At 43.9% G+C, this 24,826-nt stretch overlaps 1 protein-coding gene across 1 annotated transcript; it reads left to right on the top strand.

The window, feature by feature from the left end:
- Nucleotides 1-2,805: 2,805 nt before the first annotated feature.
- On the top strand, nucleotides 2,806-16,341 carry atn1 (atrophin 1). The gene is made up of 10 exons (XM_085291742.1): nucleotides 2,806-3,087; nucleotides 4,856-4,990; nucleotides 5,459-5,560; nucleotides 5,980-6,099; nucleotides 6,280-9,125; nucleotides 9,262-9,478; nucleotides 9,614-11,114; nucleotides 12,699-12,866; nucleotides 13,017-13,197; nucleotides 15,605-16,341. Exons 2-10 carry the CDS (start codon nucleotides 4,964-4,966, stop codon nucleotides 15,636-15,638), a joined length of 5,196 nt encoding a protein of 1,731 aa, XP_085147868.1. The 5' UTR covers nucleotides 2,806-3,087; nucleotides 4,856-4,963; the 3' UTR covers nucleotides 15,639-16,341.
- The last annotated feature ends 8,485 nt before the right edge of the window (nucleotides 16,342-24,826 follow it).

The following is a 24,826-nucleotide window of genomic DNA, read 5'->3' as shown; positions in this document are numbered from 1 at the left end:
AAAACACTTTTGCAGGGAAACACCTGTGCATCCTCGATTTTAGCTCCTCCTGCTGCCTCCTCTGTCCTATAGATGCAATTTGGGAATGGATTTCTGGGTCACAGTCAGGAGGACACAGAAGACAAGGAGGCACAAAGTAGTAATGAGAAAAGCCCTGTGCCTTTGTCAGGTCATAGTTGCTGTAATGTTTCCTTTTAGTGACCCTGTGTGTTTTAAGACTTATCTTGTTAGTCTCTTTTTTTTCATGCTCTATCCTGCCGTCATTGCGCAGCGTTTGTCTTTTAAGTTAAAGCAACTTTAATTACTTTAATTTAATCTGTGTGTGTTTGGGTCAAAGAGTCTCTCCAGTTTGACAGTTTGGTTTCACAGTTCATGCACAACAACAAAAAATGTTAAAGTTGTGTAGCTGTCTTGACTTCTTTACACATTGCGACTTAAACAGACTTCTGTGATGCACAGAAATTCATTAGAATCGCATCGTTAAATATAACCAGCTGTCAGAGGCAAACACCTGCTGTTTTCGTCAACAGTCTGTGTCATAGCAGATCATTTTGATACTACAGGAAAAGCACAGGTATTATTGGGAATATTTAAAAAGACCTGTTGCCGAGTGAAAAGTGGCTCAAATGTTACATCCACAGGCAGCAGTGCAGCAGCTTTTTTTCATTTTAATATTATTAATCTTTTATACTGCATAAAAAATAGTCTTTAGAAACTGTTTTAAACAATGTTATTGCAGCAAGTATCACAGAAGGTAATGACTTTATATAATCTAATACAAAGAAGTTTATATTAGGAGAAGAGACAGTACACACACAAAGACAGCTATACATATAGTGGATAGATTAATGTAAAGTGGATGTAGGAGTGGAGACAGTTGAAGCGTGGGCTAATAAACGTGTAAATTATGTAAAGTAGTCTATTAATATACCAATCTTTTGATAAAGGTATAATAAATGTGCAGACCACTTAGAAAAAAACATCGTAATAGGAAAACTAAACAACCCCTCCAACACACGGCCCGTAATACCCTAAGATATACATTAGATGTACCAGCTTAACACTTTAATACAGTAGAATTAATATATTTCTCAATGACATATGAAGGAACAATCTCAATAAGCTCTTTTTTTTCTTTTAAGTATACTCAAAAGAAATAAACCAAATAAAATAAAATAAATTGAAATAAATGAGGTTAATAATGAAGTGTGTGGAATTTGAGTTCAACAGGATAAAATGTAAATGAAATACAATAAAACATCATGTAAGCTATTTTAATTATGTTTTAGTTTGTTTACTGAATTTGAGATATTTCACTGAATGAAGCCATTTTATTGTTATATACTCAGCTTTTATTTAATAACAATAATTGTAGTATTACTATGTAACACTTGTTTACATTGTACTATTTTAATTTTTGTTGGATTTTATTTGGATTTTAAATGATTACAATTGGAACTGTATTACAATTAAACTTGTCTACTCCTTTTAGTTTTTACCGTGTTTTGTCGTTTTGTATTTTTTTTTATTGATTTATCAATTTATACATTGCTTTATAAATTTAGCCTGCCTATTTCAGTTTTGTTGCAGGTTAGGGAGAAATAAAGCATGTCTTGTCTTAAAAGCGGAATATAATGCAGTAAAGTGGCTTTACAAAGTAAAATAGCAAAAATAAAGCAGAATATTGTAAAATAATCTGCCACATTCATGCAGTTTGAGTGTGTGCACCTTCACTTTATCTAAGTCAATGTGGGTCTTCTATAAGGAACAAAAATAAATTGAAATACAGAACATGTAATTATTAAATTAGTTTAAATTGGTTACATAGCTTCACACCTGGCTCTGACAGCTGCACAGGTGTGACTGCAGGTCAGGTATCAGCTGCACGCGCCGGGCAGCAGAGGGAGCGCGAGCGGGGCTCGGTTCCTGTCTCGCCCCGGTTGCTAGTGATGATGATGAAGGAACGCTGGAGCTGCGCAGGCGCACCGCGCACAGTCTCCGGCCGGGTTTCCATAGTTACCACACAATAGGAGACGGGACAGGGGGCTGAGTGAAGGGGAGAGAGAGGGACGGGAGCGGAGAGGGGAAGAGGAGGAGGAGGTCTGCAGAGCCGCTTGACTGGACACACCGCTGCAAGCTTTCCCCAGACAGACAGGAGCTGCTGGACAGCCTGGCGGACACACAACACGACAGAGATTTAATTGATCGTTTATTAATTGCCTAATTAATTCGCACGAGCCTTCTTTGTTAACTCGCACACACTGACATTAAAATGCCCAGTTTCCTGTTTTCTCTTTAGTCCACCTTCAGCAGAACCTCTGAGAACAAACAGTATTTGTTCTCGTTGTTTTTCTTCTCCTCCTCTTTCTGTTTCACTGCCAGATAAAACCACAGTTATTCACTGCGAGCCTTTCCATACAGTAAAGGTGACTCTGGAGGGACTAGGCAACAGAGACATAGAGACCCTCCCTCTTGATCCCCTCCCTCTTCAGAGTTTTGGCCCTCTCTCTGCGCCTCTCTTCCTCCTTCTCCCTGCCTCACTACTCCCTCCTTCTCCCTCCTCCTTCTCCTTCGCCAGCCTCCCCCTCCCCTCTTCTCTCTCTCTCTCTCCTTATGCAAATCACGCCCTCTCCTCTCTCCCTTTCTCTCACCCAACGTGCATCCCTCTCTCTGGCTCACCCCTCCGCTGAAAAAATTTGTGACTGTAAGAACAGAAGAGAGGGGCATTAAAAAAAAAAGTGCAAGTCGTCTTAGAGGAAGAGGGGGGAGTAGGTAGGGTGGGAGAGGGGTGGGGGGCAAAAGAGAAAAGGGGGCGAAAGGGGGTGGGGAAGAGGCGAGGGTACGCATCAATTTGTACAGTCTTCAGTTGGCACCCCTGTATTTTTCCTACAACGAATAGCAAGAGATTTCCTCTGCATTATTGTTATGATCGGAGCCCGTTGCAATATGAGCCAGCACGAGTCTCTGTTGACAGACGACCGGGCTCTGAGGTGTACGTGTCAGCGTGCAACATAAAACGACAAAACAGGGAGAGAAAGGAAAAGAGAGAGTGAGAGGAGTGGGAGCACGCATCGCTGGATATTATAGGTAAGGAGAAGGAAAATGGATGCTTATACTTGTGTGTTTGGAGCTATTCCTGCTGGCCACGCTTGTGCTCTCCCTCCCATTTTTTCTCCCCTTCTTTGTGCATTAATGATCATCCTGCGTTATGGCTAAATTATGTCCCGGTGAATTAATGTGAACTGAGCGCACGACGCGCACCCACATTCCAGCGAGGAAAAGGGAGAGCCGGTGCGAAATGCCATGATTCGCCATTCCATATCATCTTTCCTTTTTTTTTTCTTTTTTTTAAAAAAGGAAGATATGTGGAGCGTCTGGAAACAGCACTGCACAGGCATCCATTCTGACTGGGGAACATGTATGTGCTGCTGAACACGTCTCTTCCCCCCGTCGTGGATGGTCTGTGAAGGCAGACCATAGAGCAGCTTTGGCCGGTCTCCTCTGCATGTGTATCAATAACATTAGCAGCAAGAAAGAAGAAAGAGTCGTTGCAGTGCCCCGCTCGCTGGTGATGTAAGCAGAGCAACTGCATGCTGCTGCTTTGCATCACATGCAGTGGCCAATTTGTTGATAATATACGTGCTGTGTGCATGCATGTGTGTGCATGTGCGTTAGGAGGGGAACTTGTGGTGTAAATGCAGTTGTTTTCCGACCACAACTGAGGACTTGCCAGTGGACCACAGACAGGCCAGTAGCTGCCACCTGTAACTGAGATGCATTGTGTGTGTGTGTGTGTGTGTGTGTGTGTGTGTGTGTGTGTGTGTGTGTGTGTGTGTGTCTGTACAGAAACCCACCAGGCAGGCTCTGAATGCTTCTACTTCAGTGTCATGAACTTCGTTGTGTGTGTGTGTGAATAAGGGGACTGTACATGCACACAGCACGCACTGCATCGCCTCTAAATATGTGTGGAGAGTGTGTACAGTGATGAAGATTTTACTCATAAAACTGAATCAGTCACTGCAGCATGCACTAATTAATGCATAGCCATGTGTAGTGAGGCTGCTACGGGCTTTACTTGCTTTAAATAAACACACATACAAGCGTATTTACAGACTCCACGCCACAGCTCTTCTAACTACTCTTTTTTTCTTTCTTTTCATCCAGCGGTGTGCACTATTTATATCCTCATTCAATATACATGAGCCATTTTTTCATCATAGTGGTACATGAATGGATGGATTAGTCGGGCCCCTGCGAAGTAGTCTGGCTATGTTGTCGGTCAAATGGATAAAAGATCTTGATAGTGTGTGTTTTCCCTAATGGTTGGCTTGGCTGGATAAATAAGCATGTGATTCTGCTGGCCATAACCAGGTCATGTGGGTTAACCACAAGTGTCTGTGGGTTCGGGCTGTTGTTGTGAAGGTGGAAGGAGGGAGGAGGGGGGGTGTGGCCGCATATTCCCAAGATGTTTTGCTGGAGTTCTTCTGCAGACTGCGATCCGAAGTGAAGTCTACCAATCAGCACCTTTTCTGCTCTGCATGTATTATCAGTCAGGGTGGGTTAACCTATTGTGCTGTTAAGGTTTTGGGCTGCTGTGGTGAAAACAAGGGTGCAGAGGCTGTTTTGAGTCCAGTGGAAAGCAGTTGTGCTGATACAGTGTGAAGCATGCTGGGAATTAAATGTGGTAACTGGGCTTTTGCAGTTGTAAACTCAGATGTTTTCAACAATGTCACAAATTCCTGAACCCTGCGCTCAATGATGATACCAAATCTTGCCATCATTTCATGAACTCATGTTACTCAAAGCCTTGTGTTCTCATTAGGTTTTCCATGTTTTTGTTTATGCTTCTTCACAGGTTTTGGTAGCTCTCGTCGTGTAGTACAGCCCAGTCAGTAAGCAGCTGGAACCAGTTCAGTCCCTGCAATGGCTTGTGTTGTAAAATGGACGTTGTAAAGAAGAAATAATGAAAACAAGGACACACAAAGAATCGGTATGCATAAGGCCTATGTCTGCTTTCCATGATGATGTCAGCGATTGTGTACCTGCCTAACTCTTGATTACTGCTTCCACATTATAATTAGTTCAATATGTGATCAAATTTCAAAATGGCCAGTGTAACTGAGATATAAATTATTTATTTGGTTGCGAAAGGCCGTCTAAAAAACAGATTCCACATGTAAATTAGATTTTTTTCTTTTACCTCCCTCCCTTCTTCCCTGTATCCTCCTGTTCCTCCTCTCTATTTCCTCCTCTTTTATTCACTACATCTTGTCGTCCTTGTTAAATTCCACCTTGGATTGAACGAGGTTGACTTCCCTTCAGCCTGATTTAACTCTGTGTTTGCTACAATCACTTCTTTATTTCTCCGTGCATACTGCGATGTTCCTGTATAATTGTCCAGTTTTAACACTTTCCCCACATGCCACATTTCCTTCTTTCGCTGCACTTTGCTTCGCAGATGCCCATGCGCAGTGGGCGACGGCGGGGGGCAAGTGAGGAAAGAAGGGGCAGACGCCCGCACCCCAGCCCCTCTCGCCCTGAACGCAACGACAGACAGACGGTTAGACCCCGCCTATCTTATTATCTCCTTTCTCCTGTCACTGTTTGGGCCATATATTAACGTGTACGTGTACATAATGAACAATAAAGGCCTTCCTGTGTTTCTTGAATTTTTGTATGTGAATGTGTTGTCAGTGAATGAGTCATCCCTGTGATTGCCATAGATGTACCCCTAGCAGTGTCAGAATTGTTAGAGTCTGTGTTTTACACCGTAGCACTTTGAAATCTTTGATGTTTCATGTTTGACACTCTTTTGTGTGTGTGTGTGTGTGTGTGTGTGTGTGTGTGCGCGTGTGCGTGTGTGTGTATGTGTGAGAGAGCGTGAGTGCATGCAAGCGAAGCTTTGTTCTAAAAACAGACCTAGGCCTATTAAGGATTCAAAAGCGTCACTACAGAATTAAAAGTCTTGTGTTGTTTTAGCAAAGAGGTGCTGGTGAGGAATTGGCTGGAAATCGCTTCAGTCGCAGATCACAAGGGCATGATTCATCAGAGAGTGAGGGGGAGGAACTTGTGTCTCCTCCAAAGAGGCAGAAAGTTCAGGTTTGTGTTACATTTCATCAACTTGTTATATAAAGACCTAATACAAAGCTTTGATTTAAATGAATCACCTAAAAGGGGACGCCTCAAATAGATATATATTATTATTTTCTGCCATCATGTAGATAGCAGATATTACAGTTTAACTTTTTACCTCACCCTCAAATCATCTTTTCTTGTTAGGATTCAGCCCCTACTCCAATTCCTCCAACATCAACACACTCGACTGACAGCTCAGCTCCTTCCACTGTCCCACCTCCAACCTCAGTTGCCAGCCAATCCCGTGAGAGTGACAATGAAGATGGCCAATCTCAGGGCAGCAGGAGTTCAGTTGTAGGGAGCCTGGCCAATAGCAGTAGCAGTCTGAGCAGCGGGAGAGATATAGACCAGGACAATCGTTCCTCATCCCCAAGTCTTTCCGCTTCCCCTTTGGGCAGCCTGGACTCTGACTCTGATGGCCCCGATTCACCAAAGCAAGGAGACCGGGAGAAAGGTAAAGAGGGGGGCGCAGGGAAGGTGACAGGAGAGGATAGGAGAGTGCTACGGGAGGGGAGGGGTGAGGAGCCCTGTGGAGATGGAGAAAAGCGAGATGTGGATGCAAGAATTGAGGACTGTCCATCTCTTAAGCCCCCCTCCACTCCCTGCTCTTCCTCTGGACTGACTCCCTCTCTCCGTGGAGCAGGAGATTCATCAAATGACAGCAATAGTGGGAGAAAGTCATATTTCTCCCTGGACTCTAAGCTGATGTGTAAAGTTGAGTACAGTGGACCGACCAGCGTTGATGCTGCGCTAAGCAGCAGAATGACTTGCAAAGCCAGCACACAGTGCGTGACCAAGACAACTATCTCCGGAGGAGATTATTCCCATAACAGCCCCAACATTCCCCATTCCCTGCCCCCTCCACTTCCTCCTCCACCTGCCCTGAAGCCTTTGGAGCTTGGGGCACAAAACATGCCTACTGAGGTTAAGGCAGAAAGAGACAAAATGGAAAAAGGAGACAAACTTCTGGACAAGTCTCAGTCCACTCCACCTTCTCTGTTGCCACAGACTGGTCCCCAGCCTCAGTCCCAGTCTCAGCCTCAGACCCAACCCTCCTCCCACCCTCACCACTACAGCTCCACCGGCTGGCAGGGTGGCACGGCAACTGGTTGCCAGGCTAGCTGGGGCTACACCCGTTACCCTGGCAACCACCACCCACACCAACCACAGCACCAGCCCCCAGTTCAGCAGCAGCAACTTCCCTCCGTTTACAACCCTCCATCCTCTCGCCACTCCTCTTCCCACCCCTCTTACCTCCCCCACCCTCACCCCCACCCTCACAGGGAGTACCTTCCCAGGTATGCTGGAGGGGGAGGAGACAGAGAGAGGGGGGGTGCAGGAGAGAGGGAGAGGGGAGTGAGGGGGGAGTGTGGGGGGAGGGAGATCAACCGGGAGTTCTCCGCTCCGATTGGCAACAGTAGTAACAATAGCAGCGGGGCAAATAGTAACAGTCCTTGTGGTGGGATGGGTGGGCCCAATAGCATCCAAGGCAGAGACTTTGGAGCGCTGTCAGTCAGTCAGAACAGGGAATTCCAAGGTTCTGGGAGAGATGGACCTAACTTGGGGCCAGAAAGAAGAGACTTTGCTCCGGCTTTCAGAGACAGGGAGCGTGAAAGGGAGCGTGAAGGAGGAAGGGAGTTTAATCTGCCAAACCAAAACCAGAGTAGAGACTTTGGCCCCAGTGGAGCCAGTGGGGGGCATCCCAGAGACAAAGATGGGAGCAGATGGGGTGAGTTTGGGGGCCAGACGAGAGACGTTGTGGGGAGCAGTAACCCTAACAACAACTCCATCCCACAGGGAAACCCCCCAAGTTCAACCAGCGGGCTACCTGTCACCCCCATGCTGAACCGTGACCCACCTGCATCTCCCCAAAACAATCCCAGTCACACTACTCATCCTTCCCTGCCGCCACACCCCCACCCACATCCCCCAAACTCATCGAACCGGGACTTACCTCCTCCCATCGACCAGGCACAAACGCCCTCCTCTGGGGCGGATCACTTTCACAGGGAGTATCCACCCACCGGAGGAAAAGACTTCCCTGCTGGTGCACCTCCTTCCACTGGTACAAATCGGGAGTACCTAAACTCCCCTGGAGTAACTCCTAACCTGGGACGAGAGTATTCAGGGCCCGGGGGAACGCAGCACCCCCACCCACCTCATCCCCACTACCAATCTGGGCCTAGAGACAGAGAGAGAGACTCAAATCTGCGAGACACTTCTCTATACCAAAACCGTGGAGGCCCAAGTCAACCCCCTGCACTCTCTCCTTCCTCCTCTTCTAGCCATCACGGACACCCTTTGAATGCTCCTTATCCCCCTCCACCCCCTCAGCCCCCTCTACCCCCACCTCAAGCCTCCCACACCCAACCACCCCCCTCAGGAATGGCACCCAATGTACGTCCTCCACACTACCAGTCTTCTGCCCAGACTCCTCCGACACCCCTTTCTCCTTTACCCAGCCCATCTACCAATCAGATGGGAGCTTTCTCATCTTTTCCCCCTGGCTCCTCCTCTGCAGCCAGCATGCCGCTTCCAGCGACAGGTGTGTCATCTAGCTGTTCACCTGGATGCCGCCCTTCCTCTTATCATAGCACTTTGAACAACCACCCTCCTTTCAGTGGATCTTACCACTCTAACGGAAACAACAGCAGTACTATGGCCAGCAGCAGCAGCAGCAGCAACAGTAGCGCACCCAACAGCAGCAATACCAATCCACAGTCACTCTCGCCTCAGAATGTCTCAAAGGGACCTCCACCCCTTAGTAACTCGGCCAGCAGCAACAACAATGGCATCTCCACACCTGCCTCCAGTTCTTCGCTCCCTGGTGGAGACGGACATTCGGATTCAGGCCCGCCTCCTACACCGGTCATTAAGGAAGAACCAATAGAAGACAGGGAAGAAAGTGAAAGCCCACAACCTGTGATGAGAAGCCCCTCGCCTGAACCAAAACCTGTAGACATTCCTATCCACGCCAGCCAGTCAGCACGGTAAAGTCAGCCTAATTGAGATTGTAAATGTGTACACTCCCTGTAATTAACAGCAGCGATAATTGTTACGATGGTGCTGCTGACTCCTGATGATTGTAATAATGATGTACTACATCGGTGTCTCTCGTGACTCTAGGTTTCACAAGGTCCTCGACCGCGGCAGTGGGAACTCCTGCGCCCGCAGCGATGTCCTCTTTGTCCCCCTGGATGGCTCCAAACTGTGGAAGAAGAGGAATGAGATGATTGAAAGGGCCCGCAGGGAGGTGGAGCAGAGAGCCCGAGACCTGCGAGAGAAAGAAAGGGAACGAGAGAGGGAGCGCGAGCGTGAGAGGGAGCTCGATCGGCATCTACAGGTGTGCACATTTCAGGGTGATAATCACGTCAGATGTAATGGATTTGATGTCGTTTAAATTGGTCAGTTTAATGGGAGGGGAGCAAAGCAGACCAAAGCACATGTGATTTACTGTCTTCTCCTATTTCCTCTTCAGCAGCAAAAGGATGCCAGCGCTGCTGGAGGAGGTCGCCAGGGCTCCTCACTCTTCTTTCCTTCCTCAACCTCGATCATCCTCGACCCTTCGTCTTCTTCCGCTTGTTCCTCGGGCAACCCCCATCCTCCTCCTCATCCACAACATCATCACTCACATCCTCATGCTCACCTTCCTCCGACACACCATCTCCACCCTACTCTCTCCCACTCTATCCCCCACTCCCTCCTCTTACCATCCATGGGTGGGTCACCAGCAGTGGTTGGCGGCCCTCAGGGGGCCCTGGGAATAGGTTTAGGAGGACCATATTTAGGCCCTGACACCCCAGCGCTGAGAACTCTGAGTGAATATGCTCGCCCCCACGCTATGTCTCCACTTGGGATGGCAAGTCGTGCCCCGGCACACCACCCACAAGTTCATCATGGTCATCCCCACGTCCATCCCTCATTCTTTCTTCCTCAGTTTCAGAATCATGCTTTAGCTCACCCACACCACTTGCCCACTGATGCAGCTACTGCAGCAGCCATCTTGGGATTTTTGTATGGTGGCAGCCTGGAAGGTGGTCCAGGTGTTGGTGGTCACCCGGGAATGGCAGGGGGCCCAGTACCTGGAGGGATTGGGGGTGCAGGATTGGGAGGTGTCGGCTTTCCTCATGCAATGGCTGCACACCGAGATCGGATAAAGCCAGGATTTGAGTTTAAGAGTGATGAGCGGGTTTACCCACCAGGGTCTATACCTGATCCTGCAGTTCTTGCTCATTCACATTCACATGCTCACGCCAGTGCCCATGCGCATGCACACTCTCTGCTCCTTGGAGGCAGTGCAGCGGGCAGTAATGAGGTATCAATCTATGGCACTCCGCCTCCACCAGCTCCACTTGGCCCACCTCACCTCCAGAACCCAACTCTGGCCCCTGTAACTCGACCTCCCAACCCTCCTGCTCCACAGTCCCTGTCGAATCCACCCCCTTCATCTCTGCTCCCACCCACACTCCCCTCTCACCCTTCATCTGCTCCCCCGGCTCCCCCAGCTGCCTCTGCCGCTCCTCCCCCGGCTCCTCCTCAACCTGCCCCACCGACCTCCAACGCTACCTCACTTCACCACCCTGTCCCCCATTCTTCCTTTCTCGGCTCCCTGTCCTCTCATCAGCCACCAGCCCCTGCCCCGGCCGCTGCCCCTGAGACCTACCCCACTCCCACTCGCTCTCCTGCCTCTTACGAGCGAGAACGGAGTGGAGAAAGAGAGCGGGAGAGGGAGAGGGACAGAGCAGCTCTGCCGGCCTTTGGGGACAGAGAGCGAGAAAGAGAGAGGGAGAGAGAAAGGGGAGGAAGTGTTGGAGGCGGAGGAGGAGGAAGCGGAGGAGGGGGAGGGGGAAGTGGAGCCAGTACAGGTGGAGGAGGTGGAGGAGAGAATCTGGGGCGTCTTCAGATGCTAAATGTGACGCCTCATCATCACCAGCATTCACACATCCACTCACATCTTCACCTGCACCAGCAAGACACAGGTACCCACTGCTACTAACTATGCAATTGTCTATACCAACTCATCAATCTTCAGATTTCACAGACGTGTAGCTCAGAAAATTCCTGGAGTCAAAAGTTTATCTTACAGAACTTGTTACAGGAAAGGATAAAGCTGGTGATGTTCTGTAAAGCACAGACACCAATAAAGAAGAAAGCCAGAGGTTTTCCGGTGGTAGTTTTTTGGGGTTTTTTCCCTTGCAGTAAATGTGTCTAGCCCAGAACAAATGCGCGTTTTTAAGAAAAACTAAAAATTATATTTGTGACCTATTTTAAAAGATTTCCATCTTTATTGTACGAGTACATCTAAAATGGGCACGGCGCTGAAAAGTGTTGACCGAACACACTGATGGTTCTGCTCATTGGATAAACAAAAGCCTTATCCTTTAACTCCAGTATAATTACTTTTTGTATTAGTTTAGCTCAGCGCTGAACACAGCTTTTCTGTGATTGCATAGTTTTCTCTGAAACATCTGACCATTGTTATTCAAAGACATTTGTTTTATCAAGAGAAGTAAAGAGATGATTGTGCACTCAGATCTCTGTTTGGGAACAACAAGGAGCAGCTCACCCATCTTTAAATCCAAATTGTACATATTGACATTTGGAATGCACACTGACAAGTTTATATCTGGCTGTGATCATGAAGTTTCAGGACTTTTCTCATAAAAAGAAATCAAAATATATAACCAAGTTTGGCTATTCTCCTCTTTAAGGTCGTCTCTGTGTGAACTGCCTCTAGCACTGCTTCTATAGTTGGAAAGTTCCTAGGAAGTCTTGATTTGACCGTTTGCACTGTGTGCTCTGTGAACTCGAACCTTTGCAAGGAGCAAACATCTACTTTTGTGTCAAACCGACCCGACTTTCATGTCGAGGATCGCCCCTAGTGATTAAAAGCCGAGTTTGTGGCTAAAACGTGAAGACCTAGCAGCTGTTTTCAGTGGGAAAACCTGCTATGTCGAAGCTCAAAGGTGCGCAACCAGGAGCATGCTGATCATTTGAATTAATTACTGTGGGTGAATTCTGTTGTAACATCCTGAGGCATCTGAGGGAAAACATTTGGCTGAAACAGCCTCGATTATGCGTAACATCGTATGCAGGTACACAGCTTAATGAAAACATATTGTTTTCTTGGCAACACCACCACCAGCCCACCACCAGATCTAGCCAGATTTGGCTCCTTGTGAACTTGCCCAATTCTATAAAAAGAGATCCAGAGCTTATCACAGACACATGGGGTAGTGCTTTTGAATATAGATGACCTTAAAGGGGGGATTTAAATCAATATTAATGAGTCTTTATGGGCGGTGCCAGAATGTCATACGACAGATTATATTATTACTAAAGTACGAACTCTAAAGAAAATCAAACTTTATTTGTACTTGTCAATGTTTGTAAGGCTCTTAAGTTCACGTTTTTACCCCTTTATTGAATAAATGAGCCTAATGTCACAGTATCAGTAGTGACAGCTGCTCTGACTTAATCTAAAGCTTTTAAGTGTTAACAAACAGCGCTATAATGCAGCAACAATAATCTCCTGTATTTCCTATTACATCACTGGCATCCAGCGGCGGGCGGGGTTCACCCCCTGATGGACCCGTTGGCATCGGGGTCTCCATTGGCACGCCTCCCTTACCCAGGAGCCACACTAGGCACCCCTATCCTGGCACACCCCCTCACTGACAGCGAGGTGCTCCGCCAACAGCTGTTCGGTGAGGAGAAGGCTCCTCGTCCATGTACTAGTTCAGTTTTCTTCTCTAAAAACACCGTGTTGAAAGCTAAAGAAGAAACATTTTGACACTGGTGGCGATGAATGATCCCTGTTTTTCTTTCTCCCTTTCCCACTTGCTGCTGCGGCTGCTCTTTCCTCTCTGTTTTGGTGACAGGTGCTCCTTTCCGTGACTTGCCCCAGCCTTCCTCCCTCACCGGCCCTATGTCTGCAGCCCATCAGCTCCAGGCCATGCAGCAGGCCCAGAGCGCAGAGCTGCAGATCCAGAGACTGGCCCTGGAACAGCAGTGGATCCATCATCATCACCACCACTCCCTCACCCAGGATGAGTATTACAGGTACAGAGGCTGTGCATCCACTGCAGCTGCCAGTGTTTGACTCTAACTATTCAATTTTTTCAGATGATTTGTAACACAATAATCACTTAACAGTATAAACTTTAGGCTCTATCCTAATTACGACAAATATTAATACAAACCATCCTTAAATGCACTTCACAGGAAAATGTTGAGGTCACAGTGATTCAGCTGTAGAATCAGGTACGACAGCAATGCTACAGGCCTGGCTGCCCTTCTCTGTTTTCATTTCCTCATGAAGGTCAGGCTGCTTGGTTTGGGGTCAGCATACACTCTATTTTACCAACATTGTGGGTTTTGAGTTCTTGGCTGCTAGCTTTTTGTAGCCTGGTCTCTTTGATAGATGCTGGTGAAGTGATGTTGTGTTAGCTGGAGTTTATAGTTGTTCCTGGCCCGGGTGCATTTTGCACTTTACCGTCATGTTCATGTTCTTTAAGTAAAATTAAAGTAGCTCATTATCTCCAGTCCTCATAGACCACATACTGTTTTCTCCTTCCACACGAACTGTGTAGCACAACTGAGCAGGAAAAGCAAATGTTGATTAACTTTTTTTTTAAATCGGAAAAAATGATGCAGAAAATTGAAAAACAGATGGAACATAATTGTTCGATGAGTATCGGGTTGATTAGGGAAAGTGTGATTACTGACTTTAATACAATAATGTGCTACTTTTCTTCACTGCGGGTAAATATAATTTAATTACAGTGCTGTGTGACACCCAGCACTGCCTTGGGTGGTGGTATCCTTTTTTGGCTTGACCAACAGTCAGACCCTGAACACAGCTGGGTGGCTGTCATATAAGACAAATGGAAACCGAGTCTTTGAACATATAGGAAGCCAGAAGCTTTTTATTCATCCAAATATGCGCTGATAAATATGTTCTGATATAATGACCACTACTGTTACTGAGGCACTGTTTTACAGACTAATCCATCTGAACGCATTGCTGAGCCTTTAAGCTTTATCTTCTGTATATTTAAAATTAACAGAAAAAAATACTACAGAGTACTATCTTTTAAGAAATGATTAAAATTCCTTTACATTTTTTTTTTGGATTTAGAAAGGACCTTTGGGTGGTAACAAAATGCTGCAAAGTCTGTGTTACCTTATTTTAATTTTACAGGTTTTCTTGGTATTTCTGATTTACTGAACACAAACCGGGTTAAAAACTGTTACAATGCTGATAATTTTCCGTGGAGCCACCAGCCCTTATTAGTCTGTTCAAGCTTTGAAGACTCCTATGGGTGGAAAACAATTAGAATTAACTCCATATGTCAGTTTGCAATAAAAAATAAAGCTGTTTCTTTTATCCTTCATTTTTTAAGAGACTGTCTTGCATTTTATCACCTTAAACAAATAAATTCTGAATGCAGGAAGCAATCTTCCTGAATATACTAGCATTTCTCTCTTTATATTTATATTTAGTTTTTTATCTGTTGTTCCCTGGTCGCATTCATTAATACACAGTCCTGGTAAAAAGAAACTGCATCCTCAATTTAAAGGATACATCAGGACGTAATAAAATTCACCAGAAGCTTTCTTATGGCTTCCATAGCAAAAGCGGTTAAGTAGCAGCTTGGAACTGCTAATCAAATTCACTTGATTAATTGACGATCAATGAGTGTGGCTGTCAATAAAAGCAGAAGTTTTAGCAGATTGCTGGTTTGAAGCATTCAGGTTTGTGTTAACACAAAGCCAAGAAGGAAAGAATGAGCAGTGATCTTAGTCTGTTAGTCTGGGAAGGGTTATAAGGCCAATTTGAAGTGCAACAAATTCACCCCAGAGTCAGAGAAACGTAAAAAAAACCCAAGCGCTACATCTCAGACTCTATAGGCCAAAGTGAGCAAGTTAAATGTTAAAGTTCACGACAGCACAATTAGAAAAAGAACAAGTATGGCTTGTTTGGAAGAGTTGGCTGCAAAGCTGCACCTGGATAAACCGCAAGATTTCTGGAACAATATATGGCCTAATATGCCATGTTGTTTTCCTACTCAAATTTAGTAATGTCTTGATATGTAAAGTCTTAGAAGTTAAAGAGGGTGTACTTTCTTTTGATCATCACTGTAGTTGGTTGTGTGTTGGGGCATAGGAAGACCAAAATCAGTAAAAATGTCCCTAAATCTGACGTTTGGCCTCACACGTTGTTTGGATGTGTTCAGTAGCAGAAATCTGCATGCTACATTTTGATCTGCCTCTAAACAAGACTTGATCAGGCTGACTCTACAAACATCACTGATGTTATTTTTGTAGATGAAGACCGAAGGGAAGTTTTAATCACGGGGACGAGTCTTTGAAGCGTTTTCCGACACACTTGTGCCGAGATGAAATCAAACCTCCGTCCAATACCTTAGGTTAATGCACTCATTCGATTCCTCCTCTCACTTTTTAGTCACCTGAAGAAAGAGAGCGACAAGACCCTGTGAGGGAGGGGCACCAACAAACAGCAGCATGGAGAAAAACCAAGGGAGAGTGTGCGCAAGAAGAGAACACATACAGCGAAACAAAAAAAGCACTGAAGACTCCGAACAGAGGTCGGACTCGTGGACAGGGAAATCGCAGAAGGAAACGAGAAGATTTTGAAGGATTAACAAAAGAGGGAGGAGGGCGTGAAAACCTTGCACAGAGTCCCCGCGAACGGCACCAGACTCCAGCGCTTTCCTGCATAATGTTGTTTTGTATTGTGCTCTGTACAGTATATTAGATGGGGGCAGCAATAGTGAAGTACAGTATATGTAAAATACTTGATGCCAGAAGGAATGTGTACATGAGTCCCTTTTATGTCATTGCATGTAGCTATAGGCGCTTATTCTGAACTGGTGGAACTTTTGGTTCTATTTTTAGTAATTACCCCCTCCTTTGTATCTGAGGGGCGTTCAATATGCATGAGACCAGCATTTTAGTGTTCTGTTATGTTTACGATCAATAGCATTGTTATAATGATTAATGTTGTCCGTTTGTTGATAATGATATAATTATATATACAGCACATATTATTTGTATTATTTTTTTACATTTTCATGGTATGGCAGTCAGTTTTTATTTTTTACGTTCAATTTAACTTGTGAAACAAGATGCAAAGGAAGGCAAAAAAATCTGGAAATAAATTATAATCTTTTTTTTTTGCTAGTTTCTCGAGTGCTCGTGTGTGTGTGCACTGTGCCCCCCCTCAAACCCCACCTCTGCTCCAGCTCTTACATTCAGAGTATTTCCCCTGTCTTTGTTTTATACAAGTCACTCATGCACAAAGCATATCAAATTCTTGATATGCCCCCCCCTCTCTCTTTCTTGCTCCCCTTCTTTCTCTTCATCGCTCACTCCCTCCCTCTCTTGGTGAGTGTGGCTAATAGGAGACACATGGGATGAGTGTGAGACATGGGAGTTGAGTCGCTCCAGTGAACACCAGCCACCCTGTAGAGTGAGCATTCCTTACTGCACTGTAAAAATGAAGAGTAGGGAGAAAAAAAAAGATATAAAGACAGAAATGAAAAGAAAGGAGGAGCTGTGAGAGTGTGATTTACGGACACTGCTGAAGGCTGGGGGCTGTGTGTGTTCTCACCGCGTCCTGCCAGAGGAATCTCCTTCAAAACGGATACGGATCAGTGAATACGTCCTTTTTACGTCAGGCAGACTCTCTGCTGGCGCACGGAGCTGCTCAAACAAACTTCACGTTATCGCAGCCTTTAATATTTTTACTGATGTGCTCTGTCTAACGTGGATCCTCAGAGGCCTCAAATCTGCCTCCCTTTTGTGCAATAAAAGCTCCTCGTACTGTTGTGGCACTGACTGATGGCCTTATGATGAAATATATATATTGTACAGGCCATTCTGTTGAGTTGGTATGTAGGTTGTGGGCCATTTAAAGTCACCTTGAATAAGTGTGTCAGTGTAATGTAAAGTGATTTCTAGCAGGACAAACCTGATTTCCCCCCCGGTGACATCGCATCTGGGGGTTATTATTAGCACTTCATCAGTCCTTTCCCAAGATGGATGAGGACGTAGGGAAAGGTATAGATGAAAGACATATGAGGTTGTTTGAGGGATTCTATGTGGCTGGCATTTGCCTCTTTTTATAAGTGGACAGAAAACAAAGAAATATTATTTTACTGCTTGTTACTGCAAATATCTAATCAGCTGATCATGTGGCAGCAGCTCAGAGGATTTGGGCTTCTAAACATGGTCAAGACAACCTGCTGAAGTTCAAACTGAGCATCAGAATGAGGAAGAAAGGTGATTTCAATGACTTTGTGCGTGGTGTGGCTGCTGGTGCATGAGAATTTCAGAAAATGCAAATCTATTGAGATTTTCTAACACAATGAGAAAATTGTAGCCGCTCTTTGGCATCAACAGGGCATTTTCACCCAGAGGTCAGAGGAGGGCAGCCAGACCGCTGGCAAGAAGTCAGGTGAGTAAAGTTTTCTTAGTGTATTTAGATACCTGCTAATAAGTAATTAGTAGGTATCTGCATCTGATACAGTTTGATAAATAACTGACAGCTTAGCACTCAAACGTTTTGTCCACATACTGGCCCCCAAGAAGCAACATGGCGTCAGCTAAATGGCTAAGGTTGATGTTTCAAACCAATGGGTAATGTCCTTAGACAGTATAAAACATAGATGTAGTCACCGTGACTACATCTATGTAGTGACTTTGAATCCAGAAGTGACAGATGAAAGGGAGACGTGCTAAGTTATTCACCTAACCCTATTTAGCTTGGTTAGCAAGCTATGTTCATAAAGTGAATGGGTGCTAGGAAACAGTTAGCTAAAATGCTAGAATTTCACTCACCAAAACTGACCCGCAAACCTCTCAGGTGATCTGCATCACACAACAAGACATAATGTCAGTAAGATAATCCAGTAAAGATTCAACAGTTCACACATTATGAAAAAGTCCAGTGTATTGACTCAAACTCATGCGTGAGGTCTAACAGGCTCAGATGGGAACACCTGTCAATCAAAACGGTCACGCCCCTGGATCCAGGTGAATGAGTTATGAAAAAATTTCCCCACTCATAGATTTTTTTTTAAGAAAAGGGAAAATGGAAGTTTATTCTCACCACTAAAAATAAAACATTCTTGGAGCTTCCTGACTGAAAAATCTAAACTAAAATGTAAAGTTATCTCAAAACTTGGCTTAATAACTCAAGATTTCTAGTTATTTTTTTACATTTTTAGTTCTTTTCTCAGATGTTTGAGTTAGTAAGTAGAAATTTAGAGATACCCAACTAGAAAATTTGACTTATAGATGGCAATTTATGTATTGATTAATTTTTGCCTTTAAGTGGTGGAAGCTTCCATAGAGAAACTACCCATGAACACAAAACCTTTTTTGTACCAGGCTGTAAAGATGCTTTTTAATACTATAAAGTTGGACATTTTAACAAAGGAGTCTGTAGGGATTGATTCCTATCTGTAGCCAGCCAAAAGTTGCCCCAAAAATAATTTTGGTTTTTGCTACTTTCATCTCAGAAGTAGGAAAGAATTCCCAGGAGTTTGCCTCAGGTGACTGTCATGTTTTCCAGCCTCAGCAGATGGACTCAGAAACCAGTACCTTTCCTGCTTAAATAAATCCAGTTAACCCGGAGAACTTTCAGGTCACCACTTGTTAAACCGTCTTTATTAGATTAGTGTTTCAACCATTCATAACCTTGCAGTTACACTCTACTCAATGTAACTGCCATTCATTTCATTATGTTTAATGACCAGTTTCACCGATTTATCCATTTCGTTTGGCTATCAGTTTAATAATTTTTAGCTCTCTATATCATCTCACATCTTGCTGTAATTGCATAAGTACAGCAATACATGACATGATACTAATTTGCTTTAATTTTGTTTACAGTAAATTACTGTATAAGGTCACAGATCAACACACTTAACACACAAAAATAACAGGGCCAGATTTAACACTCAAAGAAGTTTATGCATGTTCTACGTGCTATAATCATTTATGAGCCCTTGGAAGCTCTTTCCATGTATTTAAGTGGATGGGCACAATGTCAGGGTTGCTCCATACTATTTCAGATTTATTCAAAATAAAGTTCATAATAGTAGAAACACATGTTTTAAAATATAAGCTCTTCATCAGTATTCAAGAATCTGAGAAGCGAGACCTGGAACAGACGAAGAGCCAAATATGATGCACTAACGTTCAAATGGTGCCACAGACTATGTGAAGTTTCAGTGTCATATGTTTGGGTTTGAACTCGCAGTGACTAATTTGGTTTAGTTCCTGTTCCAAATTTTCCTCCAGCAAAAATATCTTCTTCTCCACATGTTCCGTTTTCATTCAGCTGTTTTGCCTAAGAGAGAGTTTTATAACACGCTTTGCTTCTTCCTCTAAAATATCTGCACCACAGTCATCTTTCTTGTCCCTTTGGAGCTGTCGTGTTTTTCCCCGCTGCTGATCACATGATCACACCTGTTAACTCTCCCTTTCATTGTCCACTTTTACTGTTTCAGTCTCGTACTGTGGCTCCTCTGTTAGTCGTACCTTTCATAGCCCTGAAGCGTCAACACTCTCATAGTGATTCTGAAATCTACTGGGAGAGACACTCACCCTGGTCAGTGAAACTTCTACTTGAACAAATCCCCCAACATCTCATTCATCTATTGGAGTGTCGTCCCAGCCTGCGGCAATGACAGGCAAACTGCAAAGTGGCACAATTGCTGGCGGAGAACTGAGTCTGTGGCTTTTTCACCTTCTCTCACCCAGACAATCAATCTCCCCTGACCTCTTGCTCACTGCAGCCCAGAGAAGATGATCCCAGTGGATGATCTTGAGGCGTTGCTGAGCATCTTTTAGCAGTTGTAGACAACAGGCGGGTGATCAGAGTGAGAATTGGACCAGAGAGGCCTCTGCCTCCTTCCACTGCACATCGGTTTGACAACATCTTCACCATTTCAGCATCGAAACAGAAATATGATTTTCTTTAGTAAAAGTTAAACTAGCATTTTATGAAGAGGGTTGATAAAACGTTTTGCTTTAGTGATCCTAGCCACATATTTTGCCTCTTGGAGTTGTACTCGGGTGAGGCTCTTCTGTGTTTTCAGTTTGCATAGTTTTCCGATGTTGTGCAAGATTTCTCTGAGAGCTTAGGTTTCTCCTGCGGTCAAAATATCCATGAAAAGTTAATGTTAATAGTTGGATATGGGACACACTTCCAAATGAGATTTGCAATCCAGTTCGATTAAAAACTTCTACATCAGACACAGGGAACTACAGCTGGACAAGCAATGATGTTATCAGAATCTGATCCAGTGAAGATTTTCATTAGATTTCCCTGAACCCTGGTAAGGGCAACAGTCCTGGGTGTACGTCACCTCTCTCCCTTTGATAGCTGGGGCACCAGTGCAGGTGCTTCTTTAGAATGTGAAACAGATAACAGACAAGTATGGCACAAATAATGCACTGCAAATGCTTCCACAGTATAACAACCATCCTCCGTGCCACCTCGCTCTCTGACGTCGACATGTGCACTGACACAAATGATGGCAAACCTACGAGCTAGCTTAGGCAAACAGTCCAAGCTGAAAAACACCCTCTCGGTTTGTCATTCTATTTAAGCTGCAGAATTTCCCTGCATCACTGCCTGCTGTTTCAACCATTCCACCACCCCGACATCCACCTGTGTCCTTCAAAGGGATGTTTAGCTCATCGCTCCAACATTTCTATGTGTATCATATTTGCAGGGAGTGATGAGCCAGACCCCAAAACACAGACTGTAATTGGCTGGTGTTATAAGTCATTTCAAATGTGAGATGTCTGGCTGAAATGTAGGATTGGGTGCGGCTGCACGCAAAGGATGTGAAGAGAAACAGCAAAAGAAAAAAAAAAGGAAGGGGCACCGATTTCTCATTTGAAAAAGCAGCATGATTACTTGAAACTCAGATTGTATTTCATTGAATATTTACACACGCTGCATTATGTTATCTCCAAGCCAGCAATGCAGACATGTGTGAAACTTGCAAGAATGTGTACATATGGTCTGCAATGATTCTTTGAGGACAGATCATCCAAAGCAGGGGGATTGAACATTTATTACACCTTTTATTTTACTACTAGCCATAGCTGAACACAAACCATAGCAACCAGCTCAAGAAGGCAGGGGTGACTACATATGTCTGGGTGCCATCACCGCCATGCGAGTCTTTTAAAGTCAGGTTTAAAACAAATAAAAAGAATGGCAAAGGTGACTGGACAAATGAGAGAGCTGAGTTTTAGAGTGCCTATTCGAATAGAAATGGAAGCAGTGGTGCGTTGGTGAGTCAAAGGCGCAGAAAGGGATAAAAAAAAAACTCAGTCACTGTGAGGATCAGCATGTGGTAGTGCGTGTGTTGGAGCAAATGCAGCGCTGGGTTTGAACATGATGTGAAGGGCACATTGTTATTAAAGACAGAGTAGTCTGATTTGAAATATTTATGAAATTCAACACATTTTAAAAGCACGGGTTTACCAAATGCATTTGTAGATGAATAAGATGCCAGCACAGAGCAAGAAGTGGACAGAAAGCTTTTGATGGTGATAAATTATTTCACAGTGGGTCCAAATGAGCACACGTTCGTTCATGTTTGTAGGTTTCAGGAGCGGCTGAAGGACTGCAGTGGTCACGCTCAAAAAACAAAAAGGAATGCAGGAAAAACATCTGAAGAAAGAAAGTAATGATGTTCAGCAGAGATCTGTCAAGTGAAATTATAAAACAAAGCACACATAAAAGCCATCTTTTCTTTTGTCAAATAGTGGTTGGATAGTTTTCAGATGAATATGTGTGATACACATACAGGGGGATTTGGGTTTGTTTCGCAGCCACAGGACCTGGCGGTACCTTGCAGTCGTTAAGTCGACCATGAGCTCCTCTGTATACCAAAGTGTTCTTGAGTCAAATATATCTGTGTTCGACAGCTAAAGCTTGGTTGAAATTGGGTTGTGCAACAGGATGATGATCCCATGCAAAAGCAGCAAATGTACAACACAATGACTGAAAAAGAAAAGAATAGAGGCGACTGAAATGCTGTGAATAAACAAATGAACCCACACTGAACTGAAGACTGAGCCAAAATTTCCCCACAGCGACGTGAGAGACTGATAAATTCATAAAGAAAGCTTTAACTTCACGTTATTGCTGCTAAAGGTGATTATTATTTTCAATTACATCTTAACACATAACATTTAAAAATTGAAATTGGGAGTACTTTCTTTTTCATGACTGTACCTGAAACATTTAATATGAGCACAGAGTTTAAGGTAAGTACTTTCTGAGAGGTTCTACCAAACACCAGAGGTGCGATGTCACAAAACAAGGTCATCTGCGCTGTTGAGACATTTTTGTATTCACACTTCATGAAAATTGTCCTTTATAAAAATGATTTGTAGTAGAAACTCCAGAAGTCGTTATTGTGTCATTATTTTAATTGTCTCCTCGGCACTGTTGTTGTAAGTGGTTTACTGAAAGGAGCACCTGTGTGTGCATGAGAGCTCTCAGCGGGTCTCTCTCCAATAAGTGAGAGTACGATAAAATAATGTTGTTCGACATTATTATGAGACGTGAAGTGTGCCTGCTGAGCTTTTTCCACATTTACAATCTGGAAGCATTTTAAATCAACCTAAATCTGAACTTAGAAACGCAGCATTTAGATTAATTTACTGACTTATTAAACCTGTCTATATATTGAAGTCTGTCAGCCAAATTCCCAGACTTGAATAGAGCCTAGTCCAAAACTAACCCAGTGAAGAACTCCACTGGAGAGACTGACTTACTGACTCTGGAAACTGAGGCTGGAACTTCTAAACTGGTCTAGAATTGAAGTTTCTTTTTATTTCACCTAAAAAATTGGGGGTAATATAAAATTTTCACTGATTTTCACATTTGATATGACATTGACCCAATTTCCACTCATGTTAAATCAGCTCGAGCTGTCATTGGTACCTACAATCACACAAAATTTCAAACGATATACTTGAGACTGTGGACACTAGACTGCTAACAAACAAACAAACGGACAAACACACTAACAAAACCAATTACATGCAAAACTCCCAAAGTAACTTGGTGGAAATGTCTGATTTAAAGATTCAACTCTGAGGGCTATATCTCGGTTAAAGTAAGCCCCTGACAGTAATTTACTTATAGCAGAGCTTTTATTCCAAGGCAACTGCAGTAAGTTAAAAGTAGGAAGACAAATCAAGTCATATTAAGAAACCAATCCTGACCTCAAACTGCGTACAATTAACACATCTACCAAACCAAACTTGGCACATTCCTGTCCAAAAAGGCCTGGTCTGGCTTTGCACTTGCTGGGTCCAAACCAGGTCTGGATGAGAGGCAAGAAATAAAAATAAACTAAACACAAACACATCTTCAAACACAGCTCGCTTGCAAGCACTGCATGTTTCATGTTTAGAGGTCACAGGGCAGTTACTGCTGCACACCTGAACTTAGCTTTATTACCTACACCATGAAATGGGCTGATTAACACGTATATCAGCTTCACATAACACAAAATACTCGACCCTGCTGCTGCTGCATGTGTACGCTGACAAACAGGCCAAGATGCTGTCTTGATGCATGCTCAGTCATCCAGGACGTAGCATTTCCAGTGCGAGAAACGACTGAAGAAGTGACTAAATGTATCTCCCACTGAAAACTTTTTAGGAGGCGAAAATGCTGCGTCACAGCTGCTCGCAACAACAAGTCCCAATGTAACCCCTGAGTATAGATAATGGCCACATGATGCCAAAAAATGGAGTGAGGAGCTGGTGAAAAACGTCTTTGTGTTTCCTGGTGAATCAAACCGTTATTTCAAACTATTTTTTTAAAGATCAAACATAGCAAAAAGTTCTGTGGTCTCCTAAATGTTACACCCCTGTCCAGACCCTGAAATACTAATTAGAGTTGAACACCCTGTGTGCTGCGCTCTGTGCCTGCACGCCACACTGAGGAAACCGTTTCCCTTATTTTGAGTAAAAATTCAAAGCATGTTGTTCCAGTTTCTCAGAAATGTAAATTTGTTGTAGCTGTCCTTTTTATGCAGCTTATATTTTGGTTTATTATGTTTTTAAAAAAATCACAGGTGATGCTTTTCACTGAGCTACATTTTTGCCATATTAACTGTTTAAAGCCTGAACTATCAAATAATTCTTTTTTTTTTTAATTCAACATTTATTGAACCTCCTGACTTAAAAAAAAGATATATAGATTAACATATAAATGAATTTGTTACATATTTGTTACATCTGGCCTTTTATTTCTTTTTCTTTTGCAATTTATTGCCTAAAAATGTGGTGAGATATTTATTCCCGTTTTTCAATGTATCAAATATGATACACTATGAGTTAAGGAGTTAAAGGTATCCTCTCTTTGGCATCACACAGATCAATCAGTGACTTAAATCAGTCTGATGCTTGAGCTTCTGGCTCACAGAAACTACTTGTATACATGCCCCCACCAAAGAGGTGACAGTGTTCAGTGTCCTTATAACAGGTTTTGGCAACTGGGGATCAGACTGCCCCTCCTGTACATGGTGGGCTTATGAGGGACTGGGTGCATGTTACTCTTTCTGGCTACAGGGTGGGACCAAGGCAACTCTACCCTGGGGAGGATTAACAGATCCCT

Source organism: Mchenga conophoros, linkage group LG11, assembly GCF_057382185.1.
Source record: "Mchenga conophoros isolate Kocher_MC1m ecotype Shallow Benthic linkage group LG11, M_conophoros_male_GT1.1, whole genome shotgun sequence".
Classification (NCBI taxonomy): domain Eukaryota; kingdom Metazoa; phylum Chordata; class Actinopteri; order Cichliformes; family Cichlidae; genus Mchenga; species Mchenga conophoros.
This window is presented reverse-complemented; position numbering and strand designations above follow the sequence as displayed.